Consider the following 26,834-nt stretch of genomic DNA (forward strand, 5'->3'; position numbering starts at 1 on the left):
TTCCAAAACTTTAGACCCCCCCTCCCCACCATGATCCTGCGTGGTTTCAGGCTGTAGAGTAAACACTAGGAGGGGGGGGGGGGGGGGGGGGTAAGACGAACACGTTTAGGAAACACTATATTTTGACAGTGTAAACACAGACAAACAGACGTAACACCTTGAACGATTTTCATGGAAACCCATCGCCCAGTTCACACTACCATCACCTGGTGGAAAAGTTGCACGCATCACTGTGTTGTGCAATATCGCCAACAGAAGGCACTAGTGTGAAACGTCAAACGCATAGAAAAACGAAATGCGCACCTCTGGTTGTGAAAGCCACAACTATGCAAATTTAAAATCATCGTTAAAAGCGTGGTCGATGGAAATTTCGCAAGTGTTACGACTGTTTGTCTGTGGTGTAAACAATGTGATAATTTGAATTTTATCTCCATACTATTTACTTCAACTAATGTACTTTACAGTCTGCAAGCCGAATTGGCAATAAAAATTTGATTTTCCATGACTTTTGAGGTAATTAAAAAGTGATCTCCAAATGTATGATTTTCAACAATGTGGGTAAGACAGACACGCAGGCTTGTCCGCACTGAGTGCGTGAAAATTCTGCTCTTTGAATTTACACCATCAAGCACATCATTAATTATAAATCTTTTCATTTTATCAGATAAAAGGATGTTGAAATATTGTAAATGTCATTTCAAACTGTCAAAAAAACCGCACTGCAGAACCGCACGGGCCGTTCAAAGTGAAATTCACTAGAGTGTTTTCATCCGGGTGAAAATCTCTTTGCGCGCTCTGCGCGGCTCTGCGGTGCGGTTTTTTGACAGTTCGAAATGACATTTACAATATTTCAACATCCTTCTATCAGATAAGCTGAAAAGATTTCTAATATATGATGTGCTTGCTGGTGTAAACCCAAAGAGCAGAATTTTCATGCGCTCAGTGCAGACAAGCCTGCAGACACGTTTGGAAAATTAGCTAATAAGCCATTAATTGTGTTAAATTATGTTTATGGCCGTTTATATTCGGTAGATCAATCATTGTAGAATCTAAATTTGGCTTTGAATCTCTTAGCGAAACGTGTTTTTGCAAATTAAAATCTATTTTGTAAATTGGAAACCTCCATACACTTTTAAACGCCTAACAGTATGCAATGCTCGAATAATTATACGAAGTTCAAACAATGTGTGGGTTTTAATGTGTTTCTCATGGCAATATCAAAGTAACCCCAACACTGTCCGTCTTACCCACCCTCAATTCGGACCGTCTTACCCCCACACAACGCAAAATATTAATTCCACCACCGTTATCCATAGTCCATAAAATTTACCTGAATTTCATTGTGTATAGCACGGAACAGTTCAAAACAAAATTAAATGCGAAAACTTAGCAATTTAATGTTAAAAAAGCTTATTTATTGTCGCTTAAATATTAGATCCCTCTACAAAAGCGTGTAGCCAGGTAGACGATTGTTTATTTTTTACACTTTTGACATATGTATTCTCTCATAGAGTGGTTCAATAATCATCAACTGAGAAGAAGATAGAGTTAATCGTAAAAGACAGCCAAATTTCAGGTCTTAAGTGACAGAACTAGTCACCCGGTCCGTCTTACCCCCATCCCCAATTTCTAAAGTCAACTCTGGCTTCATGACTCGCTGACGTCATGAATTTCCACCGAAACAAGACACACACTGCCATGATCACGTCACGTCATCAATCATAATCGAATAGGACGGTAATCCATCCATCCTTTCTTTTCACAATCATTCTTTAAACTAAAGTCGCACTTCCATTTTCGTGTGTGATGATAACGGCGGATAGACACCGCACCGGTCGGGCTCATCCCATCCAATTGACTTCAACTGATTCACAATTTGTTTACACAAGTCACCCGGCTTCTCACAACAAGCATCAAACAACACCCTAAAATGAAACAACACAGGCTTGTGTACAATGTACACAGGCTTGTGTACAATGTACACAGATTTGTGTACTACTAGATCAGCCTCCACCCCTGTGTCAAATGTACACAGTCACTTTTCTGGCTCTAGCGCTGGTATGGGAGCCAAGTTCATAACTAATTTTCTCTGAACGACGACATGCATTATCAGGAATCGATCAGTGCAAAAATATTTGTTATTTTGTTTTCATGCCAGCGCTGGAGCTGGAAAAGTATCTGTGTACATTTGACACAGCGGTGAGGCTGATCTAGTAGTACACAAATCTGTGTAACTTCTGTAACCGTGAAAACAGATCTCACGCGCCCTCTCAATCATCTTCAATCAAGCTCATCTTCTCGAGAGTTTTTGGTCAATGAACAACTAACGGTGAGTAAAGTCGTGCGATCTCCCATTCTTCCAGAGTCAAACTCTCACCGTCCACCAGTGGAATCTCACTGATCGCTGGATTCGAGTCCGCGCCTGCGTTTTGTTCGATAAGATTCTTTTCGTGGAATCCAACGCCGCCGTTTCCAAAAATTCCCAGCTCGTTATCAGTCGCACGCCAGCAGCGTCAGTCATAATGTTCACCGCGTACGCAGCAGTTCTCGTCCCGATCGCCGGGGTGCTTCTACTGACGATCGGGAGGTCATTCGCCGATCCCGCTAGCTGCGATCTACTTTTTTCGCCGGTTCGATGCGGCGTTCCGAAGCTGCAAATATCCAGTGGGTTGCCGTCCCGGCTTGCGGAAGCCATTCGTGGGGAGTTCCCGTGGCAAGCGGCCATTTATCATGAGGATGCAGGGAACTTCAGCTATTGCTGTGGTGGATCGTTGATTTCCGAGAGGTTTGTGCTGACGGCCGCGCACTGTGTAATGAATCCAAACAATGGATTTAAGTTGACGATCGGGAGATTGAAGGTCAAACTGGGGGTGCACGAGCTGGGTGTGGCGAATGAGTGCGTTCAGGATGCTCAAGTGAGGAAGATCCATGTGTATCCGGAGTATCACATGGAGGGCTTCAAGCACGACCTGGCGTTGTTGGAGTTGCATAAACGTGTTGTGTTTACGAATCGTGTCTTGCCTATATGCGTTGATATGAGTGATCACGAGGATCCTGGCTTCTACCGACAACATGGAAAGGTTTCCGGATGGGGGTATACGGAAGTAGACGCGCTTTCGAACTGGCTAAGGATGACGGAGCTCCCGTTCGTGAACTACACCAGTTGTCTTGGAAGTAATCCGGAGGTGTTTGCAAACACGATCTACGAAGGGATGTTCTGCGCAGGGTATGCTAATGGATCGAGTGTTTGCAACGGTGACTCAGGTGGCGGCTTGGTTACGTATCATCGTGATCACTGGGTCTTGACGGGGATCGTGTCCTTCACTGCGTTGAGAGATGGACCCCGGACGTTGTGCGACAGTGAAGAATACACCGGATTTATCAAAGTCCGCTACTATCGGGATTGGCTGAGGAACATAACTGCACAGGTATCACCATACAAAGAGGAAGACTTCACGGAAGGACCAACAGTAGTGACAAGTGATGAATCGGAAGCGGACGAACAGCCAGAACCTTGCGGGGAACGGAAGATCAACAAGCAATGGTTGATAGTCAACGGAGTACGCAGCTACGCAGGAGAGTGGCCGTGGCACGTAGCCGTGTATGAGGTGAACGGACGCCAGAAGAGGTACATCTGTGGCGGTACGTTGATTAGCGATCAGTTCGTCATGACAGCGGCGCATTGCATGTTGGATGATACACTGAAGCAGAGAAGTGGGACGATCGTTGTGCAACTCGGGCAGAACGATCTGTACGAGAGTTCAGTGCATATGCGTGAGGTTCGTGTGGGGAAGATCACTCCACATGAGGCGTTTGATCCGGTCAGTAAGGTGAATGATATAGCTCTGCTGGAGTTGGCATCGTCGGTACAGTTCAACGACTACATTCAACCGGCATGTTTGCCGAGAAAGGATGATGTGGATAAGTGGGACCTCAAGGGGACGTCCGGATCGATCGTCGGCTGGGGATACGAGCAGCCTTGGTCGTTTATGATATCCAACTTGCTGTTGGGAACGAAGCTGCCTATTGTTGACGTTAAGAATTGTGCCACGGGAAAGAACTTTGGGGTGGAGACGAAAGGCGTGATCTGTATGGGATCTGCTAATGGTAATTGCTATGGTTCACATTCAATTTAGAAACTTTAGAGACATTTATATGCATTTTGTAGATACAAACGCCTGCACTGGAGACTCTGGTGGTGGAATGTTCTTTGAACGAAACGGTCTGTGGACCGTGAGAGGTATCATCTCCGCTTTGGATACAGTGGACGGGTTCTGCAACCCGAAAGGGTATCTTAAGGTAGCGGACACGGGATATTTCCTGAAGTGGATAAAAAAAGTGGTGAGTATTTGGGATGTTTCAACGAACTGGTAGGGTAAATCGCTAATTGTTGCACACCTTAAGAAATAATTGTTGCATATTTAAAAAACACCTAATAAGAAAAGCATGGAGTGTGCAACAATTGGCGAGTTTTTAAGGTGTGCAATATTTGGCGATTTACCCTAAATGAAAACTGGGATTTTTTTTTAGATACGACGCGCTATAAACAAGCTTACCGGTAGCAGTGACCGTGTGATGTCTTTCCTTCAGACTGGTTCAGATTATGCTACGTCACCAGGTAAGTTCCAAAGAAAATATAATTTATTTCGCCAAGGAGGTATCATAAGGCCTCAAAAGCATAAAACTCACCAAAGCGACCGTAGAATGATTAGATAGGAAAGGAAAGTTTAGCACGATCTTACATGATTTTTTTACATAAATTTTCAATTTAAAAAAATTGTAGTGTTTTCCAACAGAAACTGTGAAGGGATTCTTCTTCTTCTTCTCTTCTTAATGTCTCTACGTACCACTGGGACTTGGCCTGCCACACTTCAACTCATTGTTCTTTGAGCACTTCTACAGTTATTAATTGAAGGGCTTTCTTTGCCTGCCATTGCATGAATTTGTATAGGCAGCATCCATATATTACGTAACGCTAAAATCGTCAATTTTGGACCCCCCTCCCCCCTCTGTAACGCTTTTTTGTATGAAAATACTAAAATTTTTGTATGGGCCGTAACGCTAAGCTGTACTCCCCCCTCCCCCTAGAGCGTTACGTAATTTGTGGACGGCGCCATATTGTGAGGCAATCGCAATGATAGTCTATGCCCGAAAAAAATTTCCCGACTGGAACGGGAATCGAGCCCGCCGTGTCCGGATTGGCGATCCATAGACTTAACCACTAGGCTAAATTGAGACCCCAAAGAGGATTACAATACAATAATTACATATTCTGAAAGAATACTTCACTCAATCCTGAATTGCCTGTTCGGTACTGTTTGGTAGGCTCAATACAACAACTGTCAACAAAAATCGGTACAAAAGGTTAAAAATCCTGAATTGCTGTATTTAAACTGTATTTTAGCTGTTCAACCCGGTATTCTAAATTAACTGTATGGTTAGACAATGCACATTCCGAGTTTCAAAAAGATTGTAGCGTCAGAATATATGTGGCACGACTTTGAAATAAGAAGATACAAAATAAAAATGAATTAGCAAATTGAGAGATAGCAAAAATATTGTAGGGTGAATAGCATCTAAAAAGATTTGGTGGCGGTTCCCAAGTAACACATTTGCCACAGAAAAGTCACGGCAGTGCAGGTTTTTGTTGCGCAGATGTCACTGTAACTTACACCTAAACCTCATTTTACGTCCACTATTGGCTTAGCGAAATAAATTTCTACTGCCAAAATAATAATTAAAATAGACATTTTTATATTTTTGTACACTTCTTCTAACCACGGAGATGTTTTAAAAAATATAAAAATGTTGAGTTGGCTCATTTTCTTGGCGGCAGAATTTTTTGTCGCTAAGTCATGCATGGACGCAAAAAAAGGACAAGGTGTACTTCTAATTAATAAATACTTACTTGATAGAAGTAAGTCATATTTACTTTTGGCGCTACAAAAACCTGCGCCACTGTGACTCTTCTGTGACAAGTGTGTTACTTGGGTTGTGCACAATGATGACCACTCAATGCCTACCGAATATTTTTTTTGGGAAATGCTTGTTATTTCGAGAAATTCGAGACTAGATGCTTTTTGCCATACCAAATAAAATGATTTTACTTCAGCTGACAACTGTGAATGTGCAATCCATTTGTGATGTGAATGTGAATGTAAAACAGATAATCCAAGATTTCAAGTAGCTTTTCTCTTTGAACTAAGGTTAAATTATATTGTCATTCTTCTCACATTTTCCATAACACCATAAGTTGTTCAGCGGCAACAACCAGAAATCCCATCAACTCATTGTAAGGTGGATTATGCTGAGTTGTTGAGCTATGAAGGAGAGCAAAAGATAGAATGCACAAATTTGACATCGGACAGGTGCTGGTCTAAGCAAAAATGCGAGATTCCTCAAAAGAGTTTTCTAGAAGAGCAGATTGCTCAATATAAATTACTAGAGGATTTCCTGGAAGGAATCAGTGGAGGCAAAACTGTTTGCATGCTCTTGTAAAGAGCTGCTGTAGGATTGTTAGAGCATTCCTAAAGATTGCCGGGTACCCCAATCAGAAACACTGGAGGATTCCCTGGAATGGAAGGTTGAAGGATTCTCCGAAGAAATTGTTGGACGATCTTTTTGGAGGTTTTGGTGATGGAAAAATTATCAGAGAAATCTGCCAGAGAAATGTCGGTTTTTGCGTGACATAATTTGTGTATCATTCCTAGAGTTTTCTCCAGGGGTTCCACCCATCTAGTGATACTTCTAGAAATTCCTTCTAGGGATTTTCCAGGAGTTCTCTTCTGTGTATTCCTCCAAGAGTTTTCTTTGAAGATTACTCCATGAGCTCTCTCTTTTCCTCCAGAAGTGTCTTTTGAGGATTCTTTCAGAAGTTATCTCTGGGGATTTCTTCTGAAGTTCCATGTGGGGATTCTTCCAAGAGTTCATTCTAGAGTCACCTACACTAGTTATTCCAGGAGATCTTCCTAGAGATTCTTCCAGGAGTTTCTCCAGAAGTTTCATCTAGGAAAGCTTCCAGGAGTTCTGAAGGAATTATCTTGGCATATTTTTCCACAAGTTCTTTTAGAGGGTTCCCGGGAGTTTCGCTTGGGAAGTTTCTTCTGGAGCTATTGGTGGTAAACTGCCGAAGAAATCTCGGTTTGACCTGCAGGAGAATTTCCCGGATGAAATTGCGGGAAGTTTTTCCACAGGTAATTTCTGGAGGATTCCTAAGAAGGAAATTGCTAACTCAAAATCCACTTTTTTAGCTTAACATATCATACACCATGTATAGCATATGCTCCAATTATTAAAAAAAATGTGTTTGTTCTAAAACATGTGAGTATATTGAAAAGAACGTTTTGACGTAACCACCATGTGGTCGCAATACTGACGTCTGTGTACAAGAAAACTAAAATCTCCCCATAAAACGTGATTGAATATAATTTATTGAGATAATTTATTGACATAAACATAATTTATATTTGAAATAGCTAATTATTTGATTTCAGATGCCTGAAAATCATTTTCAATATCAACAACTTTCATAGTGAATATTATCGATTATGTTTAATGCTTATTATGCATGCAATGCAGATACTGAAAAAAACATTTATGATGCTTTGACAAGAACATGCGAATAATTTAACAAATTGATACTTGATAGCCTACAACTCGTAATGGTGAGTCTACGCCGATTAAAGTAATCGTTTCCACTGGTCTTAGTCCTGGATCAATCGCTTCCAGTCGCCCTGAGATTTTGGAGCCCCTTAGGGCCGCAAAATGCAGTTGAGGAAGACCTAAAAGGTCAACGTGCGCGCCCTACCACGAAGCCAACGGCTCCTTCCTGGTTCTCTGCTAATATGGTATAAGTTTGTCATTTCTCTGGCATACGAGCTACGTACCCAGCCCAACGCAGCCTGCAGTGTTTTATCCGCTTCATTATACATCAGTTAACTGATTTTGTCATCCTGTTTCGGGGACATATTTTCTGTTCTCCTTAAATATCTAAATAGATTTTCAACCAGTAGCTTAGTGATGAACATGATTGAATTGACCCTAAGTTAATGAGAGCAAACAGTTTGTGGGGCTGACAAAATTGGGTTCATACTGTATCGATTTATTTACATACTTGGTACAATTCGTAGTTCATGCAACGCCGCCATATGCCGTGATTCTGGTTAGCAGCGAGTATTGTTCGCAGTTAACGTGCTTACCTTAAATTGCTCTAAAATGGTGTTTGGCAAATCTCCTAAGTATAGAATCCAAACACATCATGTATGAGCAGTTATATTTTTTGTATGGATGGTTATAGTAGATCTCTATCGCTTCCTCTGAATTACGACGTTAACTCTTCAAACCCCCTTTCAGCTACTTACTAAGTGCTTGAAGCAAACTCATTGAAACCCGAAACGTGAGTTTTTGTGGCACCTCATAGATTAATGAAATAGTAAACTCATTGTTAACCACGAGTAAAATCATTCCACAGCAAAACTATTATAAGTTTTACGTTTTGTTTCAAAACCATCATTGAAACAATACTACTCAACTGTTGTGGCTTTTCAGTCTAACAAAAGTAAAACGGTCAGGAGTTTGGCATCCCGGGTAGAGCTTAATGGCAAAAGAATGGCAAATTTTACCATTAAAACAGAATGTTTGAATGGCAAAATGTGTTATTTGTTTGTTTGAAATAAGAGTTAAAATAACAAAAATAATAACAAAATTTTGGTAGCAGAAAAACTTAAAAATAACTTATTTTGCCATTGTAATAACAAAGTAATGGTAAAGCATGCGGATTAAATTGAAGAACAAAATAAGTTATTATTGAGATATTGATAACAAAATAAGACCCAAATTAACTGTTATCGGTGAATAACAAAATATGACATTCTTAAGTTATTGATAACAGAATAAGAACAAACTTAGCTGTTTATGTGGCGATCAAAATAATGGTAGGTTTAGTTGTTCAAATTCAATTTTAAAATAATGCTATATTGACGACGACTGTTTTGAAGACTTTCGAATAGTTTTGGCGTTTCAGTTATTATTTCAGTTTTGGTAGATCCAGTTATTATTTTAAAGTAGCAGAAGGAAGGTAAAATGAGCTATTTCTTTTTTTTTCTTCAATAAAATTTAAGTTCATCAATCAATGTAAAAATAGTTTTATTTTGTGGAAATTAAAAACTCAAAACGAAACGAACTTAAAAATCAAATTCACTTTGACGAACGTAGCCACCGTTGCGTCGAAAAAGATAGATACGTCGTTTTACAAATTATACTCTTTAATTGTTTGAGTTCTAAATTAACATAAATTGATGTGCATCAAATAGAATCCATTGCGAATCAAACACAAAGCTGAGAATCCGGATTTGTTTACTTTTGCGAGATACGTCGAATTGAAAAGTTATGCTTGAAATATACAATATAATAGTTAATGGTATATTAAGAGTAAAATATGTTATGGTGCCTAATGTTTATAAATAGTTTCTCACAATATCAAAATAATGGCAAATTTAGCTAGGAATGTAAATTATGTTATTCTTTCGAATTTATACAATTCATTATAAAAGGTGCTAAATTGCAAGTTTTACCATGATAGTAGTTTTTGTTATTGATGTGTTATTTAGCATTATTCATGAATAACATATCAATGACAAGATTTGCTATGATTGTATATTTTGCTCTTGATTTGCCATTTTAAGTTTTTCATAATAACAGAAGAATGGCAAAACGAGATATGATGGCAAAACCAGTTATTATTATGTCCTTTGTTTGCCATTAGCCTCTACCCGGGATAGCCGTTTTAATCCTGTTAGACTGAGAAAGCCACAAAAGTTCAACATTTCTTCCCAGTCGTAAATATCCTCCAAAACTTAGATAAAAAATGACCACGAAATGAAAAGTCCCAAAATTGACCACGTGGTTTCCCGGGTAGAGCTTAATGGCAAAAGGATGGCAAATTTTACCATTAAAACAGAATGTTTGAATGGCAAAATGTGTTATTTGTTTGTTTGAAATAAGAGTTAAAATAACAAAAATAATAACAAAATTTTCGTAGCAGAAAAACATAAAAATAACTTATTTTGCCATTGTAATAACAAAGTAATGGTAAAGCATGCGGATTAAATTGAAGAACAAAATAAGTTATTATTGAGATATTGATAACAAAATAAGACCCAAATTAACTGTTATCGGTGAATAACAAAATATGACATTCTTGAGTTATTGATAACAGAATAAGATCAAATTTAGCTGATTATGTGGCGATCAAAATAATTGTAGGTTTAGTTGTTCAAATTCAATTTTAAAATAATGGTAGATTCAGTTATTATTTCGAAGTAGCAGAAGAAAGGTAAAATGAGCTATTTCTTTTTTTTTCTTCATTAAAATTTAAGTTCATCAATCAATGTAAAAACAGTTTTATTTTGTGGAAATGAAAAACTCAAAACGAAACGAACTTAAAAATCAAATTCACTTTGATGAACGTAGCCACCGTTATGCTTGAAATATACAATATAATAGTTCATGGTATATTAAGAGTAAAATTTGTTATGTTGCCTAATGTTTATAAATAATTTCTCACAATATCAAAATAATGGTAAATTTAGCTAGGAATGTAAATTATGTTATTGTTTTGATATTTTATACAATTCATTATAAAAGGTGCTAAATTGCAAGTTTTACCATGATAGTAATTTTTGTTATTGATGTGTTATTTAGCATTATTCATGAATAACATATCAATGACAATATTTGCTATGATTGTATATTTTGCTATTGATTAGCCATTTTAAGTTTTTCATAATAACAGAAGAATGGCAAAACAAGATATGATGGCAAAACCAGTTATTATTTTGTCCTTTGTTTGCCATTAGCCTCTACCCGGGTTATGGACAGCCCCTAAGGTATTTCTTAATAAATAGTTACGTACAACACCATATTTTGGATAAGGCATAAAATAACCTTTTCAACATAGACTGCCTTAATTGCAAGGTGCGCATTAGATTCCCACGCTTTATGGTACGATCGACCGCACTATCAGATAGTTCACATTTTCAGAATGTGACGTGTTAGCTTTTTTTTTTCTGAAACCACGGTTAGTACATCTTCTTTCGAGTCGGGACTGCTGCTTATCAACAAAGAATGTATTTAACGCACGAATACGGACATTCAGCCGGAGACCCGGGTTCGATTCCCGTTCCGGTCGGGAATTTTTTTTCGACTCCCTGGGCATGGTGTATCATTGCACTTGCCTCACAATATACAAATGCATGCAATGGCAGGCAAAGGAAGCCCTTCAATTAAGAACTGTGGAAGTGCTCAAAGAACACTAAGTTGAAGCGAGGCAGGCCAAGTCTCAGTGGGGACGTAGAGCCATATAGAAGAAGAAGAAGACAGACATTCGGAAAAAAAAATCTAACACATGTTCAGAAAACGGGTACCGTAATAGCTAACATAACGGTCATAGCAATCTGGTTGTTACGTCAACTTATCCGTGTAATCATTCATCAAAACGACTGAGTGGTCGCATAAACTGACGTACACGTTTTAAATATGGAAAAATTACATAAAACATCTTAAAATCATTGCGGCTCACTTTTTGTAGCTGTAATCCACGAAACTGACAGATTATTTCATTCAAATAGTCGGTGCATATGTAAATCCGGAAAAAATCTATAAAATCGTGTTTTCCCATCAGAGCAGACGTTGGTGGTTACATCGACTATGCGAATATGGGCAGTGACATGGGGAAATTATTTCAGGAGTTCTTCTGGGAAATTCTTCAGGAGTTTCTTCTGGAAATCTCTCTTTGGATTGGTCCAGGAGTTCTTTCTGGAGATACCACTATACATCCCTTCAAGAAATTCCTTCTGGAGTTCTTATAGAAGTATTTCTAGGGAATTCCTTCTGGACTTTCTTCTCGAGATTTCTGCGAGGAGTTTCTTCTGGAGATAACTCGTGAAATTACCTATAGAGATCCCACCAGGAATTTAATCTGGATTTTCCACTAGCAACTCCGAATTCTTCCGAAATTTCCGTCTGGGAATTCCGCCAAGAATTTCATATTCCATTTCATCTTCGAAATCGTCTTCATATTTCACTAGGAATCCTCTTTTGAGCTTTCACCAAGAATTTCCTTTGGAAATACCTTCAGGAGTTCCTTTTGGGGGTTTCCGTTCAAGGAGATCCATTCAGGACTTGTTTTTTTTTCTGAGAATATCTCTAGGTGTAACTTTAGGGATTTTTTTTCCACGATAATTCTTCAAAAGTTCCATCCTAGGACTCCTCCAGGAGTTCATTTCAGAGATTCCTCTTGAAGCTCATTCTGGGGCTTTCTTCAGGAGTTCCTTTTACGGATTGCTGGAAAAGTTCATCATGGGAATTTCTACAAAAGTTTATTCTAGGGATTTCTGCTGAAGTTCTTGATTCTTCCCAGAGCGAACTCCTGGTGAAAAAAAAAAAAACCTGGAGAAATGGTCATATTAAACATTTAGAGATATCTCAAGAAGGACCTTCAAGAAGATTTTTCTGAAGTAACTCCAGGAGGAAACCCTCAACGAATCTCCTATGAAATCCTCAGAACGATCTTCCGTAGGAATCTCTACAGGGATCTAACATGTCCTCATAGGGAGCTCCTGGGGAATTCTCGAAAGGGACATAGGAAGGAATCCCCAAGGAGAATTTCAGGTAGAATCTGCTGGAAATTACTAGAGGAATCTCAAGAGGAAATGCCCGTTAGAATCTCCAGAGTGAACTCCTGACAGAATCCTCAAAAAGGATTCCTGGCAGAATTCCTGGAGGAAGTTCTTAGTGAAATCCCCAGTCGACGTTGATTTGGAACAAGCAAAATCTTGCCTCGCGAAACTTCAGTAGAAAGCTTAAGGTAAATGGATTTTCGTTTTGCTCCACTCAGTAGTTTTTGACATCAAAACTGTTTGGTGATGATCGATAGTCGAGATTTGCGAGAACTCAGTATTTCTTTACAGAGCCAGATAATTATGCTTAGATGCAGCTCTGTCGATAACTGTTGCATCCGAAAAAAACCTCCAAATTTATGATATTGATATATTCATATTTTTCAGTATATCCAGAAATTGGTAATTTTCATTTACCATGCAGTATTCATGCACCAAAGCATCCAACATGAATAAACCATACGCTTAAAAAACTTACAGCGCAACTCATCAAAATCACTCATTAAAAGCTTTGGGTGAATTTACCAACACAGTAGTATATATAACGAAGCCAAACCGCAAAGTTTCACGTGCACATATCTGGACAACTGAATGGCGGCACACTGAAAACTGACCGATTCGTCAACAAACTTTTAGTAAATGGAAAATTATTTACAATTCCGAAAAATGGGATTTTATTTGGGGTTTGCCGAGAATCGCTCTCATCACGTAATAATGAACATTTTGTATAATGTAATATTTTTTTCAACTAACTCATTCATTTAATTTATTTCGTTAACATCAAATTCATGATAATACTGAATCAACAATTTGCCGCCATAATACTCAATTTGCAGCTGCAGCTCTCCAACGTCGGTCACGCCCAACACTCGCCAGATCACGCTCCACCTGGTCCGCCCATCGTGCTCTCTGCGCTCCACGCCTTCTTGTACCAACCGGATGGTTAGCAAACACCAACTTTGCAGGGTTGTTGTCCGGCATTCTTGCAACATGCCCTGCCCACCGTATCCTTCCAGCTTTGGCCACTTTGTGGATGCTGAGTTCGCCGTAAAGTGCAGTGAGCTCGTGGTTCATCCTTCTCCGCCACACACTGTTCTCCTGCACACCGCCGAAGATCGTCCTTAGCACCCGTCGCTCGAAAACTCCGAGTGCTTGCAGGTCCTCCTCGAGCATCGTCCATGTCTCGTGTCCATAGAGAACCACCGGTCTTATTAACGTCTTGTACATGGTACATTTGGTGCGGGGGTGAATGTTTTTTTTTTGACCGCAGTTTCTTCTGGAGCCCATAGTAGGCACGACTTCCACTGATGATGCGCCTTCGTATTTCACGGCTCACGTTATTGTCATTGGGTATTCAGCATGACCATGCTGAGGGTGACGGGTTCGATTCCCGGTCGGTCCAGGATCTTTTCGTAAAGGAAATTTCCTTGACTTCCTTGGGCATAGAGTATCTTCGTGCCTGCCACACGATATACACATGCAAAATGGTCATTGGCAGCGGAAGCTCTCAGTTAATAACTGTGGAAGTGCTCATAGAACACTAAGCTGAGAAGCAGGCTTTGTCCCAGTGAGGACGTTACGCCAAGAAGAGGAGAGAGAGGAGAGGAGGTTATTGTCAGTCGTTACCAAGGAACCGAGGTGGACGAATTCTTCTACCACCTCGAAAGTATCCCCGTCTATCGTAACATTGCTGCCAAGGCTTATCCTGTCTTGCTCAGTCCCACCTACCAGCATGTACCTTGTCGTAGCCGCATTCACCACCAGTCCGACCTTTGCTGCTTCACGTTTCAGGCGGGTGTACTGGTCTGCCACCGCTCCAAATGTTCTAGCAATAATATCCATGTCATCCGCAAAACAGACAAATTGGCCGGATTTCGTGAAGATCGTACCCCGGCTGTTGAGCCCGGCTCGTCGCATAACACCTTCCAGAGCGATGTTGAATAGTAGGCAGGAAAGTCCATCACCTTGTCGTAGTCCCCGTCGAGATTCAAATGAACTGGATAGTTCACCCGAAATCCTTACGCTGTTCTGCACACTGTCCATCGTTGCTCTTATCAGTCTGGTAAGCTTCAACTAACTATTCAAGACAAATTATTGAAAGCTGTGTCAAAAACTGATTATGATTTTAATTGAAAATAACAAAGATAAAGTGCTAACAAGATATCTAGTTTTATAATTATAACAGTCCTTATATGCACAGAAACAAATATTCATGTTAAATTCAGAGAGAAGTCATTTACATAAAGGAGATATTAGTTTTAGTGCACATTTCTGATAATTATCGCGTAATCCATCATGGACTCCAACCGGTTCACGGGAATTAGCGGAAATTTAAACGATTATAATGTTAATTTGCATGGTATGTTATGTAAAGGTGTACCATATTTAGCATCCGATGAATTTCACGCCATCTCATCCAGTGGATGGCAGCACCCTTTCTTAATCCAATGAAACTTTGCGGGTATGAAATCTTTGTATTTTAAAGCAAATTTACACGCTTTGTTTTGTCAAAGTTTATCTAGACTAACATTTGATAAGGCCCAAAGTTTTTGAATAAGCGCAACTCAAAAATGGCAAGATCTTCAAAAAAGTGATGTGTGAGTGACTTTTAGAAAGTTGTCTGTGCTAGGTACATAGGACATGTTTGTGATAAAATATATCTAGACCATCATTTGGAAAGGGTCAAAGTAATACAATTTCCATTGTATACATCTAATGCAAAAAAATGAACTTTAGAGTACAACAGCTCTTTAGCTTCGTTGTTTCATTTTTATGTTTAATGAGTAATTATTAAATTGAATGTATGTTATATGCCATATTATATTAACCATATCACTTTCTTTTCTATTCCACTCGCAGCCCCTCCCCCAGGAGCGTCCCACTCCAGCTACACCGAAATCCATCACCACCACCATCACTACTACCCTCAACAGCCAACGACGGCCGGCGTTCCGACAGATCACCATCATCGCCATGATTGCAAACATCGAAACGGCGACTCCTCCTCCTCCTCCGAAGAAAGTGGTGGCCTCAAGGCACCCATCAAAAGGATATTCAAGGCAAAGAAGTGTCTTATCAAGGATTTAAAAGACACTCTGCTGTCCAAATTGTTCTAGTAGTTGTAGTGTGGGTTTGGGGCGGGCGTATAAGTGCTCTTCTCTCCGAGATTGACTACAATGTTAGTGGGTACATAGTTAGTTATTAGAAAAGCAGCTTGATAGGATGTGAATACATGACCCAATTTCGTAATTACTAACTCTTGGCTTGTGCTTATGTAGCTATTGTATGGCGCATACACGCGCGGACTTCACAATAGCCCAACGAACGACACTTGACAAGTTGACATGGGGAAATGGTGTCATAATGTTTCCAATGAATGTTAGCAAGAGGATGGCGAGAAAGTGGTGACCATCCGCCAACATTGTGTAATGTAGCGTTATCCTTCGGGTTTCGCAAGTTGTGTGGACTAGATGAGGTAGCAGCATAAAGAGCATCCTTTGTATTGCTTCCGTTCAGGGAAAAATGGAAAAATAGTCACTGAATGGAGTGTTCTCAATATGCTTACAATTAACGGAAATCTCTGCAGTAATAGTAATCAACCGGCATTTGCATGTGACATTTCGATAATCCTTAAATTTCCGGGTTCACCCTAATAGTGACCTCTCACTTTGAACCCTTCTATCCCTACATATCGCTTTACAAAAACACCCAGCTTCATGCACCCGACCGACCGGAGTATGTTTTCCTTCGAAATCCTTCCCATTCACAGAATTAATGACAACTTGTAGAGGCACGGAGATGCCTGAGCCCACCATTATCACAGCACTCCAGACACACGCGATGCCCAGTAACTTTCCAGCCCGGACTAGCCGGGGTCGTCGGTTGGTCGGTTGATGATGATAGTGCCAAGCCAAGTGGGGTAACAGGACTTCTGCTGCCACTAATTCAAGGACCATAAATTCATGCGACCCAAAGAAAAACAAAGATAGAAACTTTGTACGGCGACCGACGACGTCGACGACCAGCACACAAAGAGTCAAATTGAACGACGGGAAAGTTTCCTGTGCCCGGTCCGGTCCGGGAAGAACGGTGTCGCCAGGCCAAACGAGATCGTTAGACTATCAGAGCAGTGAGAGTGTTGTTATTCGTCGGCTAAGATCGCTAAGATGAAAAGAGGATGTGGCTCAAGGCGAACGGTCAAAATAGTGGTAGAAACATGAACTTCGGGCATTACGGCAGCGGAAACTTGACTTCGCCTTTTAATTGAAATTTGGTCACTTGGGGTTCCACCTAAAACGGTTCAAATAGCTTTCTGATTGATAAAGTAATTTACAACTACACTCAAATCTCCATTTAGGTGTAAGTTGGAACTGCCTAAATATTTTTTTAGCTGATTATATCATTACCAAAATGGATTTCAAGGTTGCAGGACGTTTTAGGAGTTCCCAGAGGAATTAAGGGGGCTTCAGAGGCTATCATATGAACTTCACGGATATTTGCGCTTCAGGGTGTTTCATAAGGTTTCCGACGGGCTTTAAGGGGGCTTCGGATGCTCATAGGTGTATTTCACGGAGGTATTATGGTGGTTTCAGATGCTCGCAGGTGAATGTCAATACATTAGATGATCTTGGAGATCCTTAACCAGACAATGAACTCATTATTTAATAGCACATAGTTCCATGAGGCAAATTTAATTTATACTGCTTTAATATATCACTGAGCTAATATATAACTGACAAATTCTTACATGAGGCTGTGTAAGCATCAATCTTATTCATATGAGTCCACTAGATCACTGATTAGTGATTACACTTGTAGATCAGATAGCCTAAACTCCAGGAAGTTCTCGGATATAACTACACAATAGTTGAACTTTAGACTTGATAGTACACTAAAATCCCAATTTACGCTCACTTTGTTTGCGCCAAACTCAATTTGCCCCCTAAATTTACGCACTAATTCCCAAATAGCGCTCCCCCCATATACGCTCCTTAGGATGAGATGAGAGATGAGATGAGAGATGAGATGAGAGATGAGATGAGAGATGAGATGAGAGATGAGATGAGAGATGAGATGAGAGATGAGATGAGAGATGAGATGAGAGATGAGATGAGAGATGAGATGAGAGATGAGATGAGAGATGAGATGAGAGATGAGATGAGAGATGAGATGAGAGATGAGATGAGAGATGAGATGAGAGATGAGATGAGAGATGAGATGAGAGATGAGATGAGAGATGAGATGAGAGATGAGATGAGAGATGAGATGAGAGATGAGATGAGACATGAGATGAGAGATGAGATGAGAGATGAGATGAGAGATGAGATGAGAGATGAGATGAGAGATGAGATGAGAGATGAGATGAGAGATGAGATGAGAGATGAGATGAAAGATGAGATGAGAGATGAGATGAGAGATGAGATGAGAGATGAGATGAGAGATGAGATGAGAGATGAGATGAGAGATGAGATGAGAGATGAGATGAGAGATGAGATAAGAGATGAGATGAGAGATGAGATGAGAGATGAGATGAGAGATGAGATGAGAGATGAGATGAGAGATGAGATGAGAGATGAGATGAGAGATGAGATGAGAGATGAGATGAGAGATGAGATGAGAGATGAGATGAGAAATGAGATGAGAGATGAGATGAGAGATGAGATGAGAGATGAGATGAGAGATGAGATGAGAGATGAGATGAGAGATGAGATGAGAGATGAGATGAGAGATGAGATGAGAGATGAGATGAGAGATGAGATGAGAGATGAGACGGTTGTTATGAAACATCTAACGTTAGTAGTTAAAATAACAAACAATGTAACAAACTTCGTTCCAATTAAAACACACATACATATAACAAGTTGAGATATAATCATAACAAGATTATATCAAATTTTGTTGAATTAAATTCGTGAAACCACAACAAAAAATAACAAGTTCTGTTATATATTTCAAAACATTTTTTTGCAAATTTTGTTATAAATCTCTTGGCTCGAGTGACTAAAATAACAAAAATTATCTGGATTTTTCGCGACAATACAAAAAACTGAAGTAATTTTAATACAGAAAATATAACAAAGATTGCAATGAACGTGTTACGAAATTGTGCATGTGGGCAATTATTTTATGTTGTGAATATAGAACCTTGAACGTAGCTGCATATGAAAGCCTTAGGTATAAACTGTAACACAAAAAAGATTGAAAAAGTTTCATCGAGTACATATTGAGATATAATGTTTAAGAAATGTGTTCAAAAATATTATGAGTTTTACTAAAAGTTCTATAACTTTTAGAAAACTTATTCGATTTCGCTCAATGTTTTACCAATAGAACTTCAACATATGATTTATGATTGGTCAAAACTTCAGCGTTTTTGATTGACGTATAAAAAGTTATAAACATTTGAATGAAAAATTATTTAGATCAAAAAATTGCTGTCAATTGTTTGATACACTGTATATTACAATGCATTATGTAACAAATGTGGTTCCACATCTGTTTTGAATAAACAAAACAAGTTTTGTTATAATGTTGTGTTACTAAAATTACAATAAAAGTTAATATAATTTACATGATCAAATTCTTACAACAGTATTAAATCAACTTCTGCTATTTCTAACAAGAGTTGTTTTAATTTTGTTATGATCTTGTTATGTGCTTCTGATCGGCTCAGCTCTGCTCTCACTTGCGTCACGAATTGAGGATCTGATTCTTTTGACAGCCTTGTGTTTCATTGCGAGAAACTTTGTACAAAAAAGTGTACTAAAATAGAAACTCATTATTTTTTTTTCCTTTCTTTTTTCTCATTTACTGTGAAAGGGAACCCCAATCCTTTGGCTTTCCTTCATACATGGTTGGTTGAGTGGCATATGTATGCTCCTGCACTTGACGTGGGTTCTGAGAAGCATAGTTAAATTCAGTATGCCTCGTTGCTCATCTTGACAGAACAAAAACCAATTTCTGAGAATGTGGAGAACGAATTTTGAGCACTGTAACGGAATCACGCTACGGATTTGAGTATTTCGAACTGATTTCCCACGGCTGAAAGCCGCAATAGATCTCTGTTTCGTGTTATTTCAGTATCATTTATCTTGACAAACTGAGAGCCTTGGTACTTGGTCTCGCATGGATGAATTCAAACCGTGTGTCAATCGTGTTGGGTGAAGTAGGTGGAATGCCATCGTGCCGGGCGGACTTCATCCCTTCAGCTAATCTTCCCCGACAAAGAGCCTGACAAAAGTCGTTCGTATTTGAATTTAATGTATGTAAATCCCTGTCTCGGGGAATCGTTGCTTCATCCGTTTTGCGGTGAAGTGTATCCTTTCATTCCACGAATGCCGGCTGGATGGCTGGCTGACAAAGCGCAGCACAATAATGGAGCTGTTGAAACATTCTGTATATTTGCTTTGCACCATTATGCCAGCCACCATCATCGCCGTCATCTTCGCTTTCAACCAACAGTAGCAGCGCAGTCACTCTTCAGCTGGGCCGTTTGTGGGTATAGCGGAATTAGTTCGTGCCACCATCAGCTTGCATCGGAGCTCCCCGGTTTAGGCCGGAGCGCACCTCTCGGAAATGAAGTTTGTAATAACAGACTGCTACTCTGCTAGGTAGGTACCGGCTGCAAGGAAGTAGTCGTTCGACTCAAACCACATGTAGCTGAATTGAGCGGATTATATCCTATGGACGGAGATGAAACGAAGGAAGTGCTATTGTTTCTAGCTAAATATCAAGATGGGTGTATTTCTGACTCATTGCTATGAATGTAAAAATATCTTTGTAACGTTTTGTAGGCGCTTGTTTTACAATTAGCCAAATACAATTAAAATTTTCTTTATCTTTTTCAATCACGAAAATATGTGGGGAGCCCTCAGAAACAAGGGAGAAAATCAATGGCCTTATTGAAGCACAGTACAAAGTATCTTCGTGCAGAGTACTGCACAACGGTGCATTGTCCGATCCCATGCACATCACCGTTGGAGTGAGACAAGGATGTATCCCAAGTAACATTGAAAGCTGAATAACAGCTTATTCAGCCAAAATTTTCAAAATTTCGCTTAAGAGCGCCTTTTTATCTGTTGTACAGCAATAATGTTTGTTGGGATATTACCACCGCTCTGCTCCTCATCGTAATCCACCAAGATCGTGGTAGGTACGACCGATTGTAAACCAAATCATGGATTTCTGTGGCAGCCTTTTATCATGGTCAAAGCGATTTCGAGTAATGGCCTATGTCCGACTCAAAAAAAAAACGAAACTGAGAAAAAAACTACTCTTTGGGGCGAAATTTATCAGCATTCAAGTGAACATCAGTAAGAACAGGAAATTGTTCGAAAGGGAAATTTACGAATAGTGCATTGGGGTCAGGCCCGTGCACAGAAAGGGCGACAAGGGAGGGGTTTTTCTTAATTTTGGCAAAGGGCGGAGGGGCGCTTAGTGTATGTCACATCGGCAACGGGAGGGGTTTAACACCCAAAACACGGGCTTGATTATGACCCAGAAATTCAAACTCTTATAGAAATATGATTTTTTTTTACTTACTCAAATAACCCATCTCTTATTGGAAAGAAAAAATCGTCAAGAAGTCTGTAAAACACTGGCCAGTGGGAATCTCCTACACGGAGCACCTTGTCGAACATTTTGGATATTATTACAGTTTCCCAGTAGTTGTGGAATATTTCGCGTTTTGGATCATGTCACTAGTGTTGCTCGGAGCTTCCAATTTTGTCCAAACGTCGTATACCTCACGTTCTATACCACCTATAAGTATTAGCCTGGTACACGGTCTATATGCGAAAATATAAAAAATGGAAAAACTTCAACTCCTGTATACTTTTTGAGTTCCATTTTGGTCCCATATCAACTGTGCAAAATTCCAGATCGATCGAAGAAACTATATTTTAGCGCCCGTTATTCTTAGTTTTTCATACGATTTACTTCTTCAAAGAAAAATCGCTTGAGGTCACCCATTGATCCCTAAAAATAAGTCGTTGAATGATTTCTGTAGATTACTTCACGAGAAATCAGACCTCCGAAGACCGCAAAGCGATGCGACTTTCGTGGAAAAAGTTATTAAGCCTTACCCGATCGATAAAATGACGAGATTTTATTATTTATTGTTATTCCTTACATGTTAAACAGCGTCGGCATGCCATTCGGTTTCCAATCAATAACTTTTTCCACATGCCTTAGATCGCTTTGCGGTCTTCAGAGGGTTTATTCCTCGTAAAATTTCCAACAGAAATCATTCATCGATTTATTTTAGGGGTTAAGGGGCAACCTGTGGCGATTTTTCTTTGAAACAGTGATTTTCCCTATAGTAAATCGTATAAAAACTTCAAACGGCTGGCGCTAAAATATAGTTGCTCCGATCGGGCTGAAATTTTACACAATTGATATGGGGCCAAAATGGAACTCAAAAAGTGTACAGAAGTAAAATGTCTTTTTGTGTCCCACGCTAATAAGTACATATACTGTCTTTCTCAAAGTTGCTCATGAGACTGAAAACTTTCACATAAAGAAACAGTCTAGTATCATAGCTTCCCAACCTTCGTTTCGCGACCCCCCAACCGCTTGCAGGCACGCTTCGATTGTTTCACGAAAAGCGCAGTGACGACAGACTGGGGGGTCTCGAGAGCCATGGTTGGGAACCGTCTAGTTCGAGCATCACTCACTCCTGGCACCAGTGTTGTTAGCAGCTTTAGCCTAAACGTCGTGAATCTAACGTGTTTACAATGCCATATATTGTCTATTTTACTGGCTAGGTATGCGGAGTGCGAGAGTAAGCCTCGGCTTCATAAAAAAAAAACAATTCACACTCACTTGTAGTTAGTGGGCACAAACGGGAGTGTGTTGCGGATTGGCATCTAAGCCAAAAGAGAGATGAATTTGTGAAATAGTAGTGTTCTTGGTGTGGCTGCGGAGTCAGTTTGGCTTTCTATTCCGCAGAATCATTACTTGTTCTGTGGTTTAGTTGGTTAAAGCGTCGGTCTAGCGAATACGGAGTCGTGGGTTCAAATCCCACCAGAACGCGATTTTTTTTTCACAAATTTCATCTCTAAATTTGTCAATTAGCAACATTTCGTGCCTTCTAATTACAAGTTTTTCCAGTATGGTTCTAACATGTTTTTTTTTCGAAATTTGTGTTAGAGGATCTTTAAGAAATTTTTCCAAAAAAAATCTGTAAAGAAGCTTTTATGAGTTCCCTAATATTTTTGGGAATCTGTACGAGAGTTCTTTCAGGGAATGTCCATGGGTTCCTTCAGAACAGACTTAGACTTCCACAGACTTCTTTAGAATTTTAGAATTCAAAACAAACATTCAAAAACTCTGCTAGAGATTCTTTTAGAAATTTTCCTGGCGATTCCTTCAAAAATTCTTAATCAGACTCCTTCATAAATTAGTACAAGGTTTCAAAGGAAATCTTCTATGGATTTCTTCCAAAATTAATTCATGTATAAAATTTAGTAGCATACGTGGGACCTGTTATAACTCCCTCACGGGGTTCCGGATCATTTGGCTGAATGCCGTTTGGCCGAAAATGAATGATGAACTTAAGTGACCATGCAACCTTTCCCAGCCTCACTTTAACTTGAAAGAACAGCCTATGAGTCAAAGAAGGATAAATTTTTGATAAAATATAGGCAGTTTCAACTAATTCCTGATTATTAAAACTAGAAAGAATAGCCTATGGTTGAAAGAAGGAAATATTTCTGATGATCATATAGGCAGTTAGAATGTCAAAAACTTCTTCTGAATTGTTTTGATCATGATTCGGCCAAACGGCATTCGGCCAAACGACATTCGGCCAAACGACATTCGGGCAAATGGTCGGACACCCCTCATGGAACGTCTGGTTTGGGTCGCTTGTTCTGTTTTGTTGTTTTTTTTTTTCAAGGAAGGTTTATGAGAGAAAACACAATGCAAAATTACAAGCTTTTAGAAATCGAGTTCCGAACGTTGAACAGGGCTTTAAATGTCAAAGTTTGCTGGGACAGCTAGTTAACCCATAGATTCCTTCAGTAACTATACTCAAAATTCGATCTTAAAGTCTATCAGGAATTACTTTAAATATTCTTATGGAGATCCATTAGAAAAAATAATTTGAAATTCAGAATTTTCCTTTAGAAATTCCTTTAACCTTCCAGGACGCGCGCCATTAAGCAACCGAAACTGCACCGCACTCGCGCTGTATACTAAAAGCGAGGTTTTTTGGTAGTGTTGTACTTTTTACAACAGCGCGCGCGCTGAAGGATTAAAGATTCTAGGAAAACACCTAGAGAAACACCTTGAGATGCCCCTTGAATCTCAGAAAGAAAAAGAAATCATAAGACTTCTGAAGTAAATCTGCAAGTCATTAAAAGGAAAAATGCTTAAGAAATTTCTGAAGGGATTGCTGAAAAAAACCGTAGAGTGATTTATGAAGGAATCTCTTAACAAATGTCTGCATAAATCGCAGGCAAAGGTACTGGTGTAATTTTTGAAAAAAAAACCTTAATAATTTTCGACGGAATCCCTGGGTGATCTTCTGAAGGAATCCTTGATGAACTCATGACGATATCTCTAAAAAAAATCTCAGAAAAACTTTTTGTATGGTTTCTGAAAATTTTTGTACACAAAAAAAAACCCTATAAAAAAACGCACCCTAGTACCACAAAATAACTTAAATAAATGAATGTTTGAAGGAATCTTTGAAATAATACCTGGAAGAACTGGTGAGCCATTTGCAGGTTTTCATAAGAGAATTTCTTTAAAATGCCATAACATAGATTATGGAGTAGTTTCTGCAGGAATTGTTAAGAGGATCTTTGAAAAAGTCTGAAAGAATCCCTAAAGGAAGGTCCGAATAAAACCAAAACAATGCCTGGACGAATACCTGAAGGAACTATTGGAGAAACCCGTGGAGAAAATTAGAAAAGATTCTCTTGAGAAATTGCGAGAGAAAAAATGCCTGAGAAAATGCAGGTTTAAATGGAGTTAAACCTGAAGCAACCTCTAGAGAAATTCTAGCAATTATTTACTGAATAATTTTCTGAAAAAATATCTAAGTTTGGAAGAAAATCCATTAAGGAATTTTATAAAGAAATCTTCGTGAAAAGATTGCTTTGGGAATTGGCGTTTCACATGAATTTCTGAATGAAGCCCTGGAGATATTCCTAGAGAAATTTCTAGAAGAGTTTCGGTGAAATCCGAAAGAAAAGGTCTTACAAAAAAATCTGTCAATATTTATGGTGAAATTCTTTCAGCAATGTACAGGGGATAGACAAAATGATCGGGACAGGCAAAATTTTCACTTTTCAAAAAATGTTCAACTAGCTGTAACTTTTCGTAAAGTGCATAAAATATTCTCAAATTTTTACTGTAGAGTAAGGTGGGGCAAAAGTTCGACCCTAGTTGAAAATTCAATTTTTTTGAAAAAATCGAAGCAAATAAAAATAAATGAATACCGTGTGGTGATTCTACTATCCATGAGCTAAAAATTACGCCAAATGTCTTTTCAATTTTGAATTACAACACCTTTTGTATGTGTGCGTCTTTTTCGAACTCTTGCCTCACCACTGGGGCAAAAGTTCGAATCTGGTGTTTATGGGATTTCGCTAACCGTAGCACACTATTTTGACACTTTGGTAATAGAAGTAATTGAAACCAATTAATATTTGATGTTGGAACTGGAATACACTTTAAAGTTCGATCTGGATTTTACCCAAATCAGGGTTAAATTTACTACACCAAAAATTAGTAGTTTTCCGCCAAATTTAGATGAAACAACATTTTTTTCAACTTTGATCGCATTTTCTCACTAATTCCATCATTTATAGAAATTATTTTACACAATTTTAGGTTTTTACCTGAAGTTGCCATTGCCACATGACTCGAACTTTTGCCCCACAATTCGAACTTTTGCCCCACTATGGGTAAAATATGATTTCCAAATCCTTTTTGCAAAAAGTTATACATGCTAAAGCATCTTCAAAATATACCTAGTTATGCCCCAAAATAAAAGACCGAGTTCGATTTCATTACAATTCCAATCCATGCGTTGGAAGGACCATCGCAAATTACATTTTTTTGATAAAAAATCAACATTTTGTCATAACTTTTCGAAATATTGAGCAATTTTCAAAATTTTTGGAGAGAAAGACTCTTTTTCAAAAAGGTTTCGAACAACCTTGACACCCGAAAGAAATAATTTGAATTACGCTCAAAAACGTCAAAAGAAACTTTTGCCCCACTTTACTCTAAGTTCATCAACTAGTTGTGTATCAGTGGGAAAGATCGGGCCATTTTCCACGAAGTTATAAAGATTCTTGAAAAAGGTAAAATTATTCGATAGTCAACTTTGAGCTATTATATCTCCGGATATAATAAACCGATTGCAATGAAATTTTGACCATACATGACTTATATAATGAACTCAAGAAAACTTTTGACTAAACTTGAAATTTTCAACAAGAGAAAAAAATATAGCGATTTTATTTTTTTCACGATTTTTTAGCAAATTGGTCTATTTTTAATATGTATTCCATTACTTTTTCAAATTGTTGGCGGCTATGTTGTTACTTTCCTTCAAAACACGTTTATATATAAGTCAATTGGAGGGAAATTAAATGAACTATAACTTGCATCTTGAATTTTGAAACGATGTTGAAGTTTTTGATAATTTGGTGTTTTATTAGAAAAAATAATTTTATCGTTATAATTTTCTTCCGTGTTAAGAATTTCAAGTTAAGTCAACGGTTTTTCATAGCTCATTATATAAGTCATAAATGGTCAAAATTTCATTGCATTCGGTTCATTGAATCCGGAGATATAACAGCTCAAATTTGGCTATCGGATAATTTTACCTTTTCCAAGAATTGTTATAACTTCGTGGAGAATGGCCCGATCTTTCCCAAATTTTGACCACTGATACACAACTAGTTGATGAACTTACAGTAAAAATTTGAGAATATTTGATGCACTTTACGAAAAGTTACAGCTAGTTTTGCCTGTCCGATCATTTTGTCTATCCCATGTATGAGGAAAACATGAAGGACTTTTGTAGAAATTCTTGAAGGAAATTGAACCCCTTTAGGAATTCTAAAAAGAATTTCGATAGGAATTTCTGAGGAAACCTGTGGACCAGTTTCAAGATTTTTTTCCTAAATTCATTGAGAA

General features: G+C 38.7%; 2 protein-coding genes across 3 annotated transcripts in view; one reads left to right on the top strand and one right to left on the bottom strand.

Annotated features, from left to right (window-relative positions):
• Positions 1 to 26,834, bottom strand: part of LOC109623124 (uncharacterized) — a 582,257-nt gene that overhangs the window by 382,584 nt on the left and 172,839 nt on the right. The gene's annotated exons all lie outside the window — the stretch shown is intronic.
• On the top strand, positions 2,402 to 16,163 carry LOC115260956 (transmembrane protease serine 9-like). Its single transcript, XM_062849318.1, has 4 exons — positions 2,402 to 4,107; positions 4,169 to 4,341; positions 4,531 to 4,618; positions 15,537 to 16,163. Exons 1-4 carry the CDS (start codon positions 2,523 to 2,525, stop codon positions 15,791 to 15,793), a joined length of 2,103 nt encoding a protein of 700 aa, XP_062705302.1. The 5' UTR covers positions 2,402 to 2,522; the 3' UTR covers positions 15,794 to 16,163.

This window comes from Aedes albopictus, chromosome 2, assembly GCF_035046485.1.
Source record: "Aedes albopictus strain Foshan chromosome 2, AalbF5, whole genome shotgun sequence".
NCBI lineage: Eukaryota > Metazoa > Arthropoda > Insecta > Diptera > Culicidae > Aedes > Aedes albopictus.

Coding starts and splice junctions, on each gene's coding strand:
- LOC115260956 (XM_062849318.1), top strand. CDS start 2,523: ATGTTCACCGCGTACGCAGCAGTTCTCGTCCCGATCGCCGGGGTGCTT. Junction 4,108..4,168: donor CTGTATGGGATCTGCTAATG/GTAATTGCTATG, acceptor TGCATTTTGTAG/ATACAAACGCCTGCACTGGA. Junction 4,342..4,530: donor TGAAGTGGATAAAAAAAGTG/GTGAGTATTTGG, acceptor ATTTTTTTTTAG/ATACGACGCGCTATAAACAA.